Below are 16174 nucleotides of genomic sequence, written 5' to 3' on the forward strand. Positions count from 1 at the left end.
ACAAAGGATAATCTTTTGTATAAATATGCAGTCAATAATAAAAACATATAGGAAAAAAAAAAGGAAAATTTGAAAGCTCTATCATAATCTGATACATGTACCTCTACTGTACAAGAAGAAACTCAATATATATATATATATATATATATATATATATATATATATATATATATATATATATATATAATATTTATTAGTAGCTTAAAAGACAAAGTTGGCAAACAAAACATAAACTGGAACATTATTTTCCAGTTCAGAAGACTCCTATACAAAAGTGCAAACCCTTTTTAACAAGAGAAGGACAAAGAAAGGCTCTTCTGAGCAGAAAATCCAAGTTTTCATGGATACAAAAGATTGTTTTTCATTTATCAGCGTTGATTCCGAATAACCGGACCTTGTGCATATGGGGGAACTTTGCGATCACTAGGACCATCACTGCCACTGTATTGAAGAAGAGCATCGGATTTTGATAATCGGTTGTATGCGAGGCTATCAAGTACCTGATAAAGACGCCAAAGGAAAAGAAAAGAAGAACAAATAGTAAAATAATTATCGAGTTCTAAATCATGCAAGTTCTCAAGATAATTAAACACAAAATTCAAATTACAAAGACGACAGAGTATAATCGCCGCCACAATCATGCACAAGTTGAACTTTGACTACAGGCCAAAAAAATTTCGTGTTTATATATGCAACTACTCTAGAAGGGGTAACATAACAGCAAGAATCTTTAACCGCCCCTTAATTCCCATCATTCTATGTACATAACACCATGTTTGGTAACTGTCTTAGAACAGAAATATAAAAGACATTAGGAGATACAATCATATATGGAGGAGACAATTAGATGAATAAGCAAAAAGTCTTTGTCTTCGGACAAAATTTGCCCAATTTTCTACCTGCCAAAAAAGAAGGGGCAGTGGAGCATGGCGACAAAGAAAAACACCAACCATCTTGTGTCTCTATTTTCTATCCTAAGACACTTTGCCAAACACAGTCTAATAGATGTGGGCTGCTGCTGGAAGTAATGAATGTAAGTTGAAAGGTCTTAGCTTGCATTATAAAAGCAAAACCTTAGCTTTGTATAATAGACCTTCTTCCCAAATCAGCGATCAAGAATGAGCACAAAGAACTTTCTTTATCGAGAATCAGCCCATTTGGTGTTTTCTGCTTTTTCTTCGCTTAAATTTTCTCTATTTAGAGGTAGAATCCTATGATTATCTAGAACTGTTGCCTTACACCGAAGTCTCTATGAAAATCTTCCATCTATCTCGTTCATTGATCTACTTGACATGAAAAACTGCTGGCGCTTTCGGGTATAAGGTGCATAAAATATAACATATAAATATGAAAGTGCATAACACTAATTTAATTGCAAAAGTATTAACATTTGATCTGTGTACTAAAAGTCACAAGAAACACTCAAAGAGAAGCCACAAGGAGGGAGGTGAAATAAAATGAAGATGGAGAATGAAGAAGGTGAAGAAGGATAGTTGAGAAATAAAATGAAGATGACCTTGCATGTAAAAAAGATAAGGAAGGTGAAGAAGGGTAATTGAGAAAAAAAATGATGACTGTGTAAGTAGAAAAGGAAGAAGGTGAAAAAGAGTAGTTGAGAGAATAAATTTTGCAATCAATTCTCAACAGTAAGAATTGAAAGCAAAAGCTAGAAAATATTGCTTTGAAAATCATGTTGGAAAAAAATCATCCAAACAAGTTTGGTCCAGCGTTGAACGTGCATTCATGCTGCTGAACGCTAAACCAAACATACACTTAATCATCAAAATTACAATTGCAAGCCATGTGGTATGCCTAAACAAAACATTAGGTCAAACTGCAGAGGCCATGAATCAATCCCTTGGAAAATCTCTCTCACATCCTCAACGAAAACTCTTGGAAAACCAATTTCTATCACACAGAACTTAGGTCATGAATTTCTAAACAAACAACAGTAATTTCAAGTGAATGCACCTTATCGATCTACACCGTCCAATCCCCCAGTTAAAAACAAATTAAATTGGAATATCATCTCAAGATTCATTTCGAACAATTAATTGCATTGGAAGTTATTGTAGCAGAAGTTATGAAACCAAAAGGGGGATACAAAGTTTAAGATATAAAAATACTACTGGCAAGAAAGCATAACATATACAAATATATGACAGCAACCAGTATAGATAATTCTTGAGTAAACCACGAAAAATGTCTCCAGATTGCAAATTGCTGACGACATACCCTCAAAATATTTAAAAATGCAAACAAAATAACTGAAACCTACAATTTATTTTGTAAGCGAATGACTTTTATATTTGGCAAACCAGTGGTGCATTTGATCTAAAATTTTATGAAAATATTTGGATAACTATTTAGAAAATACATGCAAAAATCATAACCAGATTTCGATCTCTAGACTTTCTTTTCATTTTTTGAAAATATTTTTGGCCATTTAGATAAAAATACAAAAAATATCTGCTTGGCGTAAATTCACCAAATTTTGATGATAAAAATATCTTATTTTTTGCTAACTATTCTTGCAAAAAAAATTACATCATAATTCAATCTCTAAAGTCCTTTTTGAAAATATATATTTGACAAGGTTAGGTACTTTGTCGCATTTTAAAATATTTTGCGGTATTTTTGTCTTTAACAAATATGGAGGGTATTTTGCCAGCAATTTAATCATCCACAGACATTTTGGTGGTTAAGCACATCTGCTATTCATTCATTAGATAACAATATCTCTCTTTTTTTGGGTGGGGGGATTGTATGCATAAACTGACACTATGGAATCAGCAGAAACAGTACTAGAAAATATGAGAACGTTATCCATTACAAAACATGAGAATGCCAGGTTGCAAATCAGAAAACTTACAGCACCAAAGGAACAACAGTTAGAAACTTCCTGTTGCGAGTGAGCTGCTTTCCGTTGTCTATCTGCTCCCACCAAGTCAGCCTATTGTAGATCCCCTGATCATCTGCGAATGGAGTTCCTTTCTTCCAGTGAAAAAAGTGATAAGTTACCTGACGGAAACAACATACTCAATCAAGCCGTGTAGACAGACACTAAGAGAGACCAAGCATGGTTTAGGAAGAAAGTAGAAAGAGAAGAGGTTAAAACTATAACTGCATTATAGGAATGCAATGGAATGCCAATTGCAATATATTGCTAACTAATGGTTTCATTTAGCTTTATTATCAGCAATGTTTATTGTGTTCGCCAGTAATGAAAGAAAAAATCTCAAATGATAAAGCTAAAACTTTTCACAAGTCACATATTAGTTCCATTCTTGTTTCACATTCCCGGCAACTAGTCTCCTAGGCACGGGAGAACAAGAAGAAAAGAAACATATATAGAAATAGAACAAATCGTAGATTGCATGTAATGTAAACTAGGAAGTGGGGCAACCCTATACATGTAAAAGATAAACTGGATCAAAATACATTATTTATGTCGACTTTTAATCCCACATCATTATTTGCAAGATGATAACCGCCGCATAGATGAGTTAATAACAAGTAGTTATGAACAAGTAAAGTGTTTTTGATTTACGAAACCTCTACTCTCTTAACATTTCCGCATATTAAGAATGGAACTACGAATAAGGTTTTGTATTTGCATTAATACAAGGTTTGTTTGGATTACCTTATTTGCATTCATGACATGTATACAAAATTCTTCTAAGACACCTTTCGAGTAAGAAAATGTGATTAATACCCCACAATATATTTTATAACCAAACACAAACCAACTATGAATGAATCACAGAACCCCACCAGCTCAATTAACTACCTTCCAGCTGATATAGCAGCATTCAATTTGTGATCTTACAAAGCTAACGAGACACGAAAACTCAAATATTCAATCATCAAGACGAACGAACATGGATCAATCAATTCCTCTTATAAAATCTTATTCACCAATCACAGAAGAACAAAGAGAGATCAATAAAAACCAAACAACTAACAACACACACGGTCAACCAAAAAATATATGTATTGATGCGTGAACTTAAACAGCAAGCTTTCCACATTGATTTTCACCACTTTTTTTCTTTTCCTCCTAGAGAACCAAAAACAACCAGCTAAAAATCATAGCTTAAACGTTCTGATTTCTGGGAAAACTGAAAAAAGCAGCTCAAAACTCCTCTCTCTCTCTCTCTCTCTCAAACAAATCCTATTTCTCTCTCTTTCTTCATCCAAATCCAATAAAAATAACAAACAGAAAACAATAACACAATCTAAAAACTAAACACCATGAGTCCAATCAAAACAACATCAAAATGAAAATTAAAAACACAAAACAAAACAATAGATAAATTAAAAGGATGAGAGAGAGGAAGATACAGCGAAATGAGCGAGATTGACGGTAGTCCAAGCCATGCCAGGGGAGCAACCGAAGACGGAGAGAACAAGAAGCCATGAGAAGAACAGGATTAAGATGTACGTTGTCCAGACGCCAGGGTACGTGAACCACTCCGTGTTCCTGTTCAGATCCGGTGGTGGCACCGCCTTCACGTACAGATTCGCCATCAAATAGTCACGATTTTAAGGAAACCCTTTTGGATTTCGATGCTGAAAGCTTCAAGCTTTGGTGGATTTTGATTATGGGGTGTGAAGGATTTTGATTTGGGGGATTGGAGAAGAAGGGTTGTTGTTGATACAAAAACCCAGAACGTAATCAGACCTTTTTTTTTCTCTTTTTGTTTTTCCCTTTGTGTTACTAATAAGAAAGTTCTTTTTATTTTGCTAAAATTATTTTGTGTTATTTATCTATGTGTCGTGTGTGTGTTTAAGATACTAAAATATCAAAGATGGCGTCTGCATTGGGGGTTGGGATTAGGGATGGAACGAGCCGAGATTTAGTTCCCACGAATCTGGTTTTTATTGTAAATAGATAGTTTAAGTATTTATTTGGGGAGTTATTATATCGATTAAAAAAAATTTAATAATTTTTTTTATTTTTAATATATTTAGTAAATTTTTAATAATGATAATGAAAATAAAAGTATTAAAAAAATTAAAAAATATCTTTTTTAATAAAATATAATTTATATTTTTAAAAAATTAAAAAAATATTTTTTACATAATAAATGAATAAAAAATATTTTTATTTTATTTTATTCAACATAATTAATAAAAAATCTTTTTACATTAAATATTTAAATATAAAATTATTTTTATTTTTGTCAAAAAATTTTTTTAAAAAATTATTAAAATAAATCTTTTCTAAACATAATATCTAAACAAATCCTAAGTCTAAACCTGCTATTTCTTATAATCTTTTGTTAGATTAGAGATTGACTTGTTTAAATATTGACAAATCCATGAATCTATTTAAAAAGTTTTTTCGTGTAAAAAAAAGAGGACTATTTTATAAATTATAATTTAAAATAATAAATTTAAAAATTTTAAATTAACATTAAATGCATTCTTATATTTATAATTCTTAATCTATAAAGTATAATTCATTTATATATTAATCATTAGTCACATATCATAACTATATTTATAATTTATAAATTTTTTGTTTGAAAAAAATTACCATCTTAACTAATCTTGATTATTGACTTTTTTTAGTTTTGTTTTATATGTAATATAAGTGAATAATTAAAAATTTAAACTAAAAATAATTTACTTTTAGAAATATATTTTGACAAATTGATTTAACGAGTTTTATAGATATCTTTTTTTAAGTTTATGACTTGATCTTTTTAATTAGTAAATTTTATATAAAACTCAAACCTGTCGAATTAAACTAAATTTAAAATTTAGCTTCATTAAATAATCTAGTCTACTTTCATCCCTAGTTAGAATATAATTAAAAAAAAAATTATATTGGTTTATTCATTGGCATTTGTAATAAATAGTCCTCAGATAATATTAATATAAGAGATAAAAACAAATAGTAAATAACTTCCCAATAACCTAATATTCAAACCTTCTCTTGAAAATCTTCTATATTTATATATAGCTAGCGTATTATCCAACTTTTTAAATATAAATATAATCATAATAAATTTAAAATTAGTGTAAGTAACAAAATGTTTATTTTAAAATTATATAAGATGAAAAAATATTTCGAAAAAATAATTTGGATATCAAACTAGGCTTAATGTCTTTTATATAATTGAATAGATAAGAATATGAAAAACATGTTAATATACAAAAGTTTTTAAATTTTTTTATATATTTTATGATTTATATTTTTATACTATGTATAATATATAATGTGGATATGAAAAAGAGTTGTGCATAATTTTTATTTTAAAATATAATTTATTATATATAATTTATAAAATATTTATGTTGCTAACTCCTAAAATTAAATCTATATTTTTTAATTTTAGTACAATATACTTACTATTCTGTCTAATTTAAAATTTAGTATTTACTTATATTTAATTTATAAAATGAATAAATTAATAGATATATTAATATATATTAATAGTTAAATACACATAATAAATAATTTTTTGAATGAGTATTTCAATAAGTTACATAATTTTTTTCTTCAAACTGAACTTAAAAGTTAAGAATTTTTATAATTTAGCTTTCTAAATACATTTTATCTTAGTTGATTTTGTCATTTGACTAAAAGACTATGACTATTAGTATCCAATTTTCTAAAATACACATCAAATTTGTTGGTAATATATTAACATATATTAGTATAATAATAGTTATTACATATAATTATCAAAATCAATTATTTACATAACATACCTTTAAAAGATATTAGGACAAAGGCTTATTATTTATTATCTAATGGCTTGAAAAATAAAAGTTTTACATGGCGTCGCCCGGACTCGAACCGGAGACCTTCAGTGTGTTAGACTGACGTGATAACCAACTACACCACGACACCGTTTTGTGCTGAGGCTTTCATGCATATATATATATCGATTTGGATCCTCTAAAGTTTGAATTTAACTTTAAAGAATAAATTGTGATTTTCTACCCTGAATAGTTTCTCTTTCATATTTATTATTGGTCCTACATATAAAATTAATGGTGAGAGATCACACGTTACTTTTTAAAGTGAAATTCAAACTTTAAAGAATCCAAATCCTATATATATATATATCTTAAAAACAAAACAATAATTTGGCGCCAACAAAAGTAGCACAGAGATTATCTCCCTTATCTGTCCCTTGCTATAATTATGTGAAGTTAAAAACTAGTTTTGAAGAAAACAATGCAAAATTCCCACTTAAAGATGTATAGTGAAAAGTGAAATGAATACCAATGTGCTTCTTAATGATTTTAATCAATTTATAGTTTTTTTCGTATATATAAAAAATTAATTATTAAATTAATCATCATATATTAATGTATAAATACATGTGTTATTTTATTTATTTAGTAGTTAATTTTTTTAGAAAACACTATTCAAATACTAAACATTCTCGTATAAAAATCAAATTGTCACAAATTAATTGTGTGTTTAAATTATTTTTTAATTAATAAAATTAAAAAAAAACTTTTGTATGGTTGTTAACAAAATATTAGTGTCAAAATAGTGTTTATCATAAAAGTATATATAAGCAGCGGAATTGTTTATTTTTATGTGTAATATGTATTTAACTTTGTTTTTCAATATATGGATATATGGATAAATATTTAGTACTTACATATTGTATGAAACATTATATGTTAGTAGTTCCCAGCTTCAATCAGAATAAAAAAAAAAAAAGTCAAATCTTGGTTTAAACAAAAAAAAAAAGTAGAACCAGAATTCACCATACAACTGTTTGATTCAACCTGAACTTTCGCTATCCTAAATCAATTCCCCATTTTTTCTCTCTCTTTTCGCTCATTTTTCCCCTTCTTTTTTCCTATGGAAAATTTTCCCCCATTTTCCCCCATGTAGTGAAGTTTGAACCTTTTTGAGGTTTTGGTACTTGGGTCTGTGGAAAGGATGAATTTTGGGGAGGAGATTGTGTTGGTTTTCATTTGAAACAAAGCATGAATTTTTGCTATGACATGGAAGGTTGGGTTTTGGATTTAGGTTCAAATTCATTGCCTCCAAGCCTTGTCATTGAATGCGGATTCATTCACAATTCAATTCCAACCTTTCTCCACTACAAGGAGAAATTGAAACCCCAAATCATCCAATCCAAAAAGCTATAGTACTATAGTATAAGCAAAATAATTATATTAAAAAGAGTAGGGTTTAAAATCCCTTTGTTTTTTTGGTAATCTTTCATCACCAAAATGAATAGTTCTGGGGGTGTATTGGCCTTGTCTCCTGCGAATAATGTTTTCAACACAAGGGTGCCTCATGATTTTGAGGAGGATTTTACAGAGAAAGATCCTACCGGACGGTACCTTAGGGTGTGTCTGTAACAATTGATTGATATAATTTTCTGTATTATTCTTCATTATCTGATCTTGAGTTCATTTTAATCAAGCTTGGTGGATTTTGTTATGTTGAGTTAATCTGTGTTCTTATAAGGTGTTAAGCATTGAATATTTGTTATGATGCAATGTTTGTTGGTAATACAATGCTCAATGTAATAGATTAGCTATGTTTCTGCCTATCTGATAAAATGTGGTTAATATTTTGTTACTTATGTTTTCTGCACTAAATTATTTAATGCAAGGTAGTAGCATAAGTTAAACTGAAAAATCAATGTGTTGATGATTATATATTGACCTTTGTATCATTGTGGCAAAATGGATCATCTTGTTATTTTGAATTAAGGAACTTTGAGATTGAAGTTATCATTTTGAGAATGAAGTTTCGCCCGAGAACTTGCCCTTATGGTATTCGACTTTGTTGTTTTGCATTATGTTTGTGAAAGACATACAAGTTTTCGTTGAGAATTATCCTGGATGAACAAGTATATAATGCTTGATATGAAACATTTCTTTTTGTAAAGCACTTTTAGGGATAATTAACATGTTCTTCTCTATTTTATCTAACCTTCTTTTTCTTGTTTTTGTCCCAGTACAATGAAATCTTGGGGAAGGGTGCCTTCAAGACTGTGTATGGTTCTGATGCCTAATCTTCCATTGTTTTGTTCTTCTTGCTCTTGTAGTTCTATTTATAATTTCACATTAGAATAATATGTAGGAAGATTTGGTAATTGTTGCAGAATTCTACTTATATATTTCTCTCTTCTTTTTTTCTTTGCCAGTTATAGGGCCTTTGATGAAGTCGAAGGAATAGAAGTCGCTTGGAACCAAGTTAGGATTGATGGCCTCTTGCACACAGTAGATGATCTTGCAAAATTGTATTCTGAAGTCAATATACTGAAGTCTTTGAACCATGAAAATATCATTACGTTCTATGATTCTTGGGTTGATGATAAGCAGCATACCGTTAACATGATCACCGAACTTTTTTCATCTGGAAATTTAAGGCAGTAAGTCCACTTGATATTTGTCTGCCTTTTACCTTACCTTGTTTGGCTATGACATGTGCAGGAAATTGTTTTACATCTTTGGCTCTTAGGTACCGTCAAAAGCATAAATATGTTGAAGTGAAAGCCATAAAAGGCTGGGCGAGACAGATTCTTCAAGGGTTAGCGTATCTTCACAGTCACAAACCACCTATAATTCACAGAGACTTGAAATGTGACAACATCTTTGTTAATGGAAACCATGGAGAAGTCAAGATAGGGGACCTAGGTTTGGCAATTGTCATGCAGCAACCAACTGCTCAAAGTGTTATTGGTAACATACTATAATTTTCTTATAATATATGCATAGTTTTTCTTATGCCGGATACTATATGGAGCATTAAACTTTTCTTCCTTTTTTTTTCTGTTCTTTGATTTTGAAAGGGACTCCTGAGTTTATGGCTCCAGAACTATATGAAGAGGAATACAATGAACTTGTTGACATATATTCTTTTGGAATGTGCATACTAGAGATGGTTACTCTTGAGTATCCATACGTTGAATGTAAAAACCCGGCTCAAATCTTTAAGAAAGTTACCTCGGTAAGCATAGCAATCAGTGGCATATCCTTATTTGTAATTGTAACATGCTCATAAAAACAAGTGTACTCTAGGAACTTCCACAATTACTCGCTTTTCTTTTTCAATTTAATTTCTAAATGTTATGCATAAAAACAAGTGGTTATGAATGTTAAGGAAGCTCAAAAAGCATACAACTGTATCTCCGATATCAATGTTTGTACACTTGTACTCATATCTATGCTACCTTGTGATGTACTCCATTTCAGGGCATCAAACCTGCTTCGCTTAATAAGGTGAGCGACCCCGAAATTAGGCAATTTATTGAGAAATGTCTTGTTCCGGCATCTGAGAGATTGTCAGCAGAGGAGCTTCTTAAAGATCCGTTCCTGCAAGTTGAGAATGGTCCTAGGCTAGGTCGTAGCAGGTCCCGCCTATCCATGGACATAGATAATGAGGGCAGGCAGAATTATGCAAGCAGTGATGCCGGAAGCAACAAAGGCTGTGTGCATAGTCCTGTTTTTGAAGTTAAGAGGACAAATAAGAACAACGAGTTTAGGTTGACAGGATCCAAAAATGATGATAACTCGATATCATTGACCTTGCGAATTGCTGATACTAATGGTGAGTATCACCCTCTTTTCCTTGGCTCTCTTATTTACCTGTCTACCATGTACTTCTCTAGTTCTCTCCAATCCAGAGGAATTCTTTAATCTAACTACAAATAGTAAATAATTGTAAATTGATGCTAACAAGTCTCTTGTTGTGTTACATCCAGGTGGAGTAAGGAATATACATTTTCTCTTCTACCTTGATACAGATACTGCTCTCGCGGTGGCATCAGAGATGGTCGAACATTTGGAGCTCGCAGATCATGATGTAGCCTTCATAGCTGACCTTATTGATTACTTGGTATTTAAGCTTCTACCTTGGTGGAAGCCTTCATCTACTCGTTGCTCACCTGGCGAATCAACTCAATACAGTGGGTCAACAAATGTAGATGGCCAAGCAATGGCAGGTCCATGGAATTCTGTCCCAAACGATATTCCCTCCGAGCCAGTTGCTGGTCGAGATAACTTCTCCGAACACAATACATCGAGAGAAGGTTCTGTCTCAAATGAGAAGGACAACTTTTCAGGGGAAGCCGATGATCCTTATTACAAGGACAATCGTAGTTCTTCTGCAAGTCTATGCGACTCAGAATATCAACATTCTCAAGGTTCCTTAACTTCATTGTTTGTTGTAGATGATACTCCTATGAAAAGTGACAATATTCTTTGTTCCAAGGCCGAAGAAAACTTTAAATTCCGAAGCACAAGTCCCTCCGTAAGCGAGTTTCATGATACGGATTTCGAGGATTGCAAATTGCACGCAGGGGATTGTGGTTGTGGAGATGGCGAGGTGATAAATGAATTCTCATCAAAGGAGAACTTAGGGCCAATTTTGGAAAGGTCTAATCTTTTGAGTTTGCCATGTAGCTTTTCTTCTGTTTCTTCAACTAATGACATGGATTTTGAACTAAAGTTTGAGCTTCAAGAAATTGATGCACTGTATCAATCTTGGATTGATGAACTCTGTAGAATGAAGTTAGAGGCATTGGAAGCAGCCAGACAGAGATGGATGGAAAAAAAGAATGTTTCTGCTCATTGATTTTGATACATATATACAAGCTTTTTGATTATTAATTAACCCTTGTTGAAAAGATTCTGTTTCATTGTATAGTTTGTGAAATTAAATTTGTATACTGGATGCCCTTTTCTTTTTAGTAGAGGCACAAGTATCATTAATCTCAAATCTATGATTTATGCTTTCAATTTACATTATCAGTTTCTAATTAGTATTATGTACAATTAGAATGACAACGTATGTGCCTTAATTTAATAACTTCAAAATTTTAGTATTATTGTTCATACCTGACCCAAAATATAAAGTTAGACTCAAAAAGAATAAAAGTCCAACCAATAAAGGTGGCCTTTTCTATTAGCATAGTTTTACTTATTTGAATGAGTAACTAACTCCTCCCACTTATTTAAAAAAGAAATCTTAACAACTTTTCTAGAAAAAGGGAAACAATAATTCATCACTAAAGGTGGAACTAATTCACCACTAAGACTAAAAGTGGAACTATCTACTATAAATACATTGATTAACTTAAGTATCTGAGTCTCTCGCAGGCATCAGAGTCTCTTACAAGTACCACCCTACCTCCTCACGAGGAACTTGGACGGCGGCACCAATACAAGTCGGATGCTACTTCAAAGGGAGTCTACACCTACGTCTAGGCCCAAAAGCAACCCAGTTTCAGGTAACTCTTGGACAATTATGTAAACTGAAGTGAAGGAATGATAGGTGGTGACTGACGCTTGAGATTTGCATTCTCATGATTCAGATTGATCTTCAAAAGTGAGAGGAAGGAAAATATAAAATTGCGATTCTTTTTATGTACTTATTGTGATCATGTGAATAATGCTAGCATCTGAACTTTAGATACTCATCATCTTTTTATTTAAAGAATTCTAGTATTATTGAGAATTTGATATGCCATGATTTTGTTTTGATATTTTACTTTTTAGAAAATATATCTTATGGATTGTTTGATAAGCCTAAAATTTTAATGATACAAGTGAAAAAAAAAAGAACAAATTGTAGCCACAATAATTTTATAGACATATAGAGAGATACCTATCAGTAGTAATAATGCACTAATGCACAAACCAACAACCATTCACTACAAAAACCAAAGCAAAAAAGGTAACACCTTTCATTTTGAATTAAGAAAAAGATGATCATAACAGGATGGGGGAAAAAAAAAACTATTTAATCATGTCACAGTTTTATTGCAACTTTTCCTTTGTATTTAGTTTTAGTTTTATTACATTTCGTTGTTATGTATTTGTTATATATCCTCTGTGTTGCTCTAAAAGGAAGACCAAACTCTTCAAGCAACACAATAAAAAAGAAAACTTATAAATAATTGCATCATTTTCTTACCAAATCACTCTAGTTATTCTAATTAATAATGTCTTAATCAAACCCTTTAATATTCTTATACAACTCCTTGGAATCTTCTTCACTCAATCAACTTCATGTTCTTTTCTTCTTTCAAAGTTATTTCTCATTGATTGATGCCTGCCATAAAAATTAATTTAGTACCTTTCTTCAGCATCATTCAATACATAATCTTGAATATATTGGTTGATACATATTTGATAAAATCATATTCATTTATGATTAACCACAAAGTACTCTTCTGACATAGAGAAATTGGTTGGTAGCTTGAGGTTGGTAAAAAATTTATGATTTGAGTGTTTGACCAAACTTTATTATTATATATATATTAGTAGGAGCAAAGTTGGTACTACTGCTAAGAAAATTTCAGCATCAATGGCTGATTTTATGGGATCAAAGGCTTATTGCTGCTTCAAGTGCCAGAACCTTGTTGCTTTCCATGATGATATTGTTTCCAAAGATTTCCAGGTGAACCTTTTTCTACATATTTATGCTAAAAATTCAAACTCAAATAATCTTTTTTCTTTTTGAATTATGTTATAAATTTCATTCAAACTTGTCAGAACTCTAAACCAGTATTGCTGTAGTGATAGTTTCATATATAGTTTGTTTTGCAATAAGAGTCTGTAGCATAATATTAATAGCCTTGCTTAAATAGATAAAAGGGGTTATGAAGATGATATAAAGTTCCATTTTTGACCTTGGAATTTCAAGGGGTTATGTTGTAACAGGCAAGCAGTGGTAGAGCTTTTCTTTTCTCTCATGCAATGAACATTAGTTTGGGACCCAAAGAAGATAGACAACTCATCACTGGTCTTCACACAGTTGCTGATGTTTATTGCTCAGATTGTGGTGAAGAACTTGGTTGGACATACATTAAGGCTTATGAAGAATCACAGAAGTACAAAGAAGGAAAATATGTACTAGAGAAGTTCAAGATAGTAGTTAGAGGAAGCCAAACAAACCTAGAAAATTATTATGATGACTGATTTGATTCTTCTTGGGTTAAGTCATTTGATCCTGAAATTGTTCATAGGATTATTGTGAATTTTCTTGGAAAAGTTGATTCATTAGAAGTGTGGTGAATGTAAATGGATTTTAAGACCAATCAAATTAAGTTGTCAAATTACAGTTTCTTTAGGTTATATTTGAATATTGTGTTTGGTCCATGTGGTTAGAAGAATGAATCAAATAGAAAATAAACAAATGACAGAAGGTAATAGAAGATCATACAAGAATATTTATATGTAAAGTGTTATTGTAAACATGATATCAGTAGAACACATTGATGTTATTTGATCTATTTAGTCGATTTTGTGGTATATTTGATTAAAAGAAGACATAATACAAGTACAAAAATTTGTGTTTACACACTTTTATTTCTGTGTCTTTGTATTTATATGGTGTCTCAATATCAAATGAGACATTAATGTAAAAAGATAAATATTACTTATTTCATACTGGTAAAAAAAGATTCTTTTCAGAAAAATGTGATTTTTGGGCACTGTACAAAAAGTTTGGCAGATATAGGACTGTTGTTTTACACTTTTGCAGCCAAAGTGACTGAATCTTAGACTGACCCTGTAATTTTGAAAATGGTTAAATAATTGGTGAATTCTATGGTGCCTTTGTTTTGGTGCCTAAATTGCCTAACTTCCCTTTTAAAGTAAAAAATAAAATATTTAAAATAAAAAGTAAATCATGTAAAATTTATTAAATATTATTTATTTACTTCTTTTAGTAACTTAGGTACAAAGTGATAGGCATCATAATATTTACTTAAATAATTTTGTATTGTCATAAAATTAGCAATTTGCGATTTAGTATATATATATATATATGTGTGTGAATTCTATGCAGACGAGAGAAAACCAATCTGTTCAAATACGGTGAAGCTGACTTTTGTTAGGTCTGATAGCAACAACGGACGAGGACGCGATGACAAGAGATGCACCAAAGTAAGGAGAACACAAAATAGGAGCCACAGACTCGACGGCGCAGTGTTGGAGATGCACCAGAACTGGCGAGACGAATCGGAGGAGCCGGTGATCGTGATTTTTGGACTCTAGAGTTTGGCCGTTCGAGACATCAGTTTCTTCTAATCTTTTAATAAATTATACATTTATCCCTTTTAAAAATTTAATTATAATATAATCTAATTATGGTTAAGATAGTAACTCAAATTAAAAGCAAATATTCAATTAAAATGCGACACATCATAAAGGATAATTTACATGTTATTTTAGAGAGGATTGTGGTAGAATTATATATATATATATATATATATATAAGGTTTCAGTAAAAATATTTCTAGAAATATGTAAAAAAATATTCTTTATCAATGTCTTGCGTATGGATTAACTTCACAATTATGGTTCAAAATATAAATACTTATCTTTGAGTTAATTTGTATGTGAGATGATGGTAATTAAATACCACTTTGATGTATGAAAATTTGTAGTCCAAAGAGATTCGAATATCAATTCGATCTGATTAACGGAAAGTTAGTTATTAAATCGTTTTGGTTTAATATAAAAATTGATCAACAGTAAATCGATTGAAATAAAAAATGGTTAAATAATTGGTTAATTAGTTGAATTTATTTGATTTTTTAGCAATTAATCAATTTAAAATAATAAAATATAAAAAATATCTAAAAAATTATATATTTTATATACAAATATATTATTTTATCATATTAAATTGAATTTAAATTAAACTTTTAATCTTTTAAATTTTTAATCTTATTGGTTAGATTACCGATCTTGATGCAAACAACATAAAAAGATGTGCATAGATAAGAGACTTTAGGTCTTTTTGGAGCAATAATGGGAAAATTGTTACCACATTGATAACTGCATGAAGTATGAACAGCAAGAAACATGTGATCGTTGTGATTTCAATAACCAATGATTTAGACAAGATGAAGAAAAACATAACCAGATGATCTTTGTGAATATTTCAAATAAAATTGATTATTTCTGCTCCTTTAAAGTTGGAAAGTAGATTGAGGAAAGATTTTGATGTTCCTTATCTGCTTACAACTTTAAAGTTTGAGCTGTTAAGTGTATACAAACAAGTGGTTTATTTATTTATTTATATTATTAGGTTTAAATAATTTTTTAATTCTTTAAAAGACACATTTTTTGTATAACCTTGTAATTTTTTTGTCAAATAAAATTAAAATTATCTATCTAGTTACTCATTTTTTTTTCTTAAATATTACATGATAAGTTGAATATT

The 16174-nt window shown here is 30.5% G+C and overlaps 3 protein-coding genes and 1 non-coding gene across 6 annotated transcripts; 2 read left to right on the forward strand and 2 right to left on the reverse strand.

Annotated features, from left to right (window-relative positions):
- Window positions 1–214: 214 nt before the first annotated feature.
- LOC112708081 (uncharacterized) lies at window positions 215–4859 on the reverse strand. The gene is made up of 3 exons (XM_025760211.3): window positions 4345–4859; window positions 2873–3021; window positions 215–500 (listed from the first exon to the last, which is right to left on the reverse strand). Exons 1-3 carry the CDS (start codon window positions 4528–4530, stop codon window positions 362–364), a joined length of 474 nt encoding a protein of 157 aa, XP_025615996.1. The 5' UTR covers window positions 4531–4859; the 3' UTR covers window positions 215–361.
- A 1932-nt stretch (window positions 4860–6791) lies between these two features.
- TRNAV-AAC (transfer RNA valine (anticodon AAC)) lies at window positions 6792–6865 on the reverse strand. The gene has a single exon. It is a non-coding gene; the product is annotated as a tRNA-Val (tRNA).
- A 743-nt stretch (window positions 6866–7608) lies between these two features.
- On the forward strand, window positions 7609–11736 carry LOC112708082 (probable serine/threonine-protein kinase WNK6). The gene is made up of 7 exons (XM_025760212.3): window positions 7609–8334; window positions 8952–8989; window positions 9141–9368; window positions 9458–9678; window positions 9789–9946; window positions 10192–10546; window positions 10701–11736. The coding sequence occupies exons 1-7, from the start codon at window positions 8215–8217 to the stop codon at window positions 11570–11572; spliced, it is 1992 nt and encodes a 663-aa protein (XP_025615997.1). The 5' UTR covers window positions 7609–8214; the 3' UTR covers window positions 11573–11736.
- A 359-nt stretch (window positions 11737–12095) lies between these two features.
- On the forward strand, window positions 12096–14057 carry LOC112708083 (protein yippee-like At4g27745). 3 transcript variants are annotated; one of them, XM_025760213.3, is made up of 3 exons: window positions 12096–12227; window positions 13264–13399; window positions 13663–14057. In XM_025760213.3, the coding sequence occupies exons 2-3, from the start codon at window positions 13307–13309 to the stop codon at window positions 13918–13920; spliced, it is 351 nt and encodes a 116-aa protein (XP_025615998.1). In that variant the 5' UTR covers window positions 12096–12227; window positions 13264–13306; the 3' UTR covers window positions 13921–14057. The 3 variants fall into 3 exon arrangements, with proteins under 3 accessions (XP_025615998.1, XP_072057697.1, XP_029144509.1); XM_072201596.1 differs by having other exon boundaries at window positions 12101–12227; window positions 13267–13399; XM_029288676.2 differs by lacking the exon at window positions 12096–12227 and having other exon boundaries at window positions 13155–13399.
- Window positions 14058–16174: the final 2117 nt, after the last annotated feature.

Source organism: Arachis hypogaea, chromosome 8, assembly GCF_003086295.3.
Source record: "Arachis hypogaea cultivar Tifrunner chromosome 8, arahy.Tifrunner.gnm2.J5K5, whole genome shotgun sequence".
NCBI classification, from domain to species: Eukaryota; Viridiplantae; Streptophyta; class Magnoliopsida; order Fabales; family Fabaceae; genus Arachis; species Arachis hypogaea.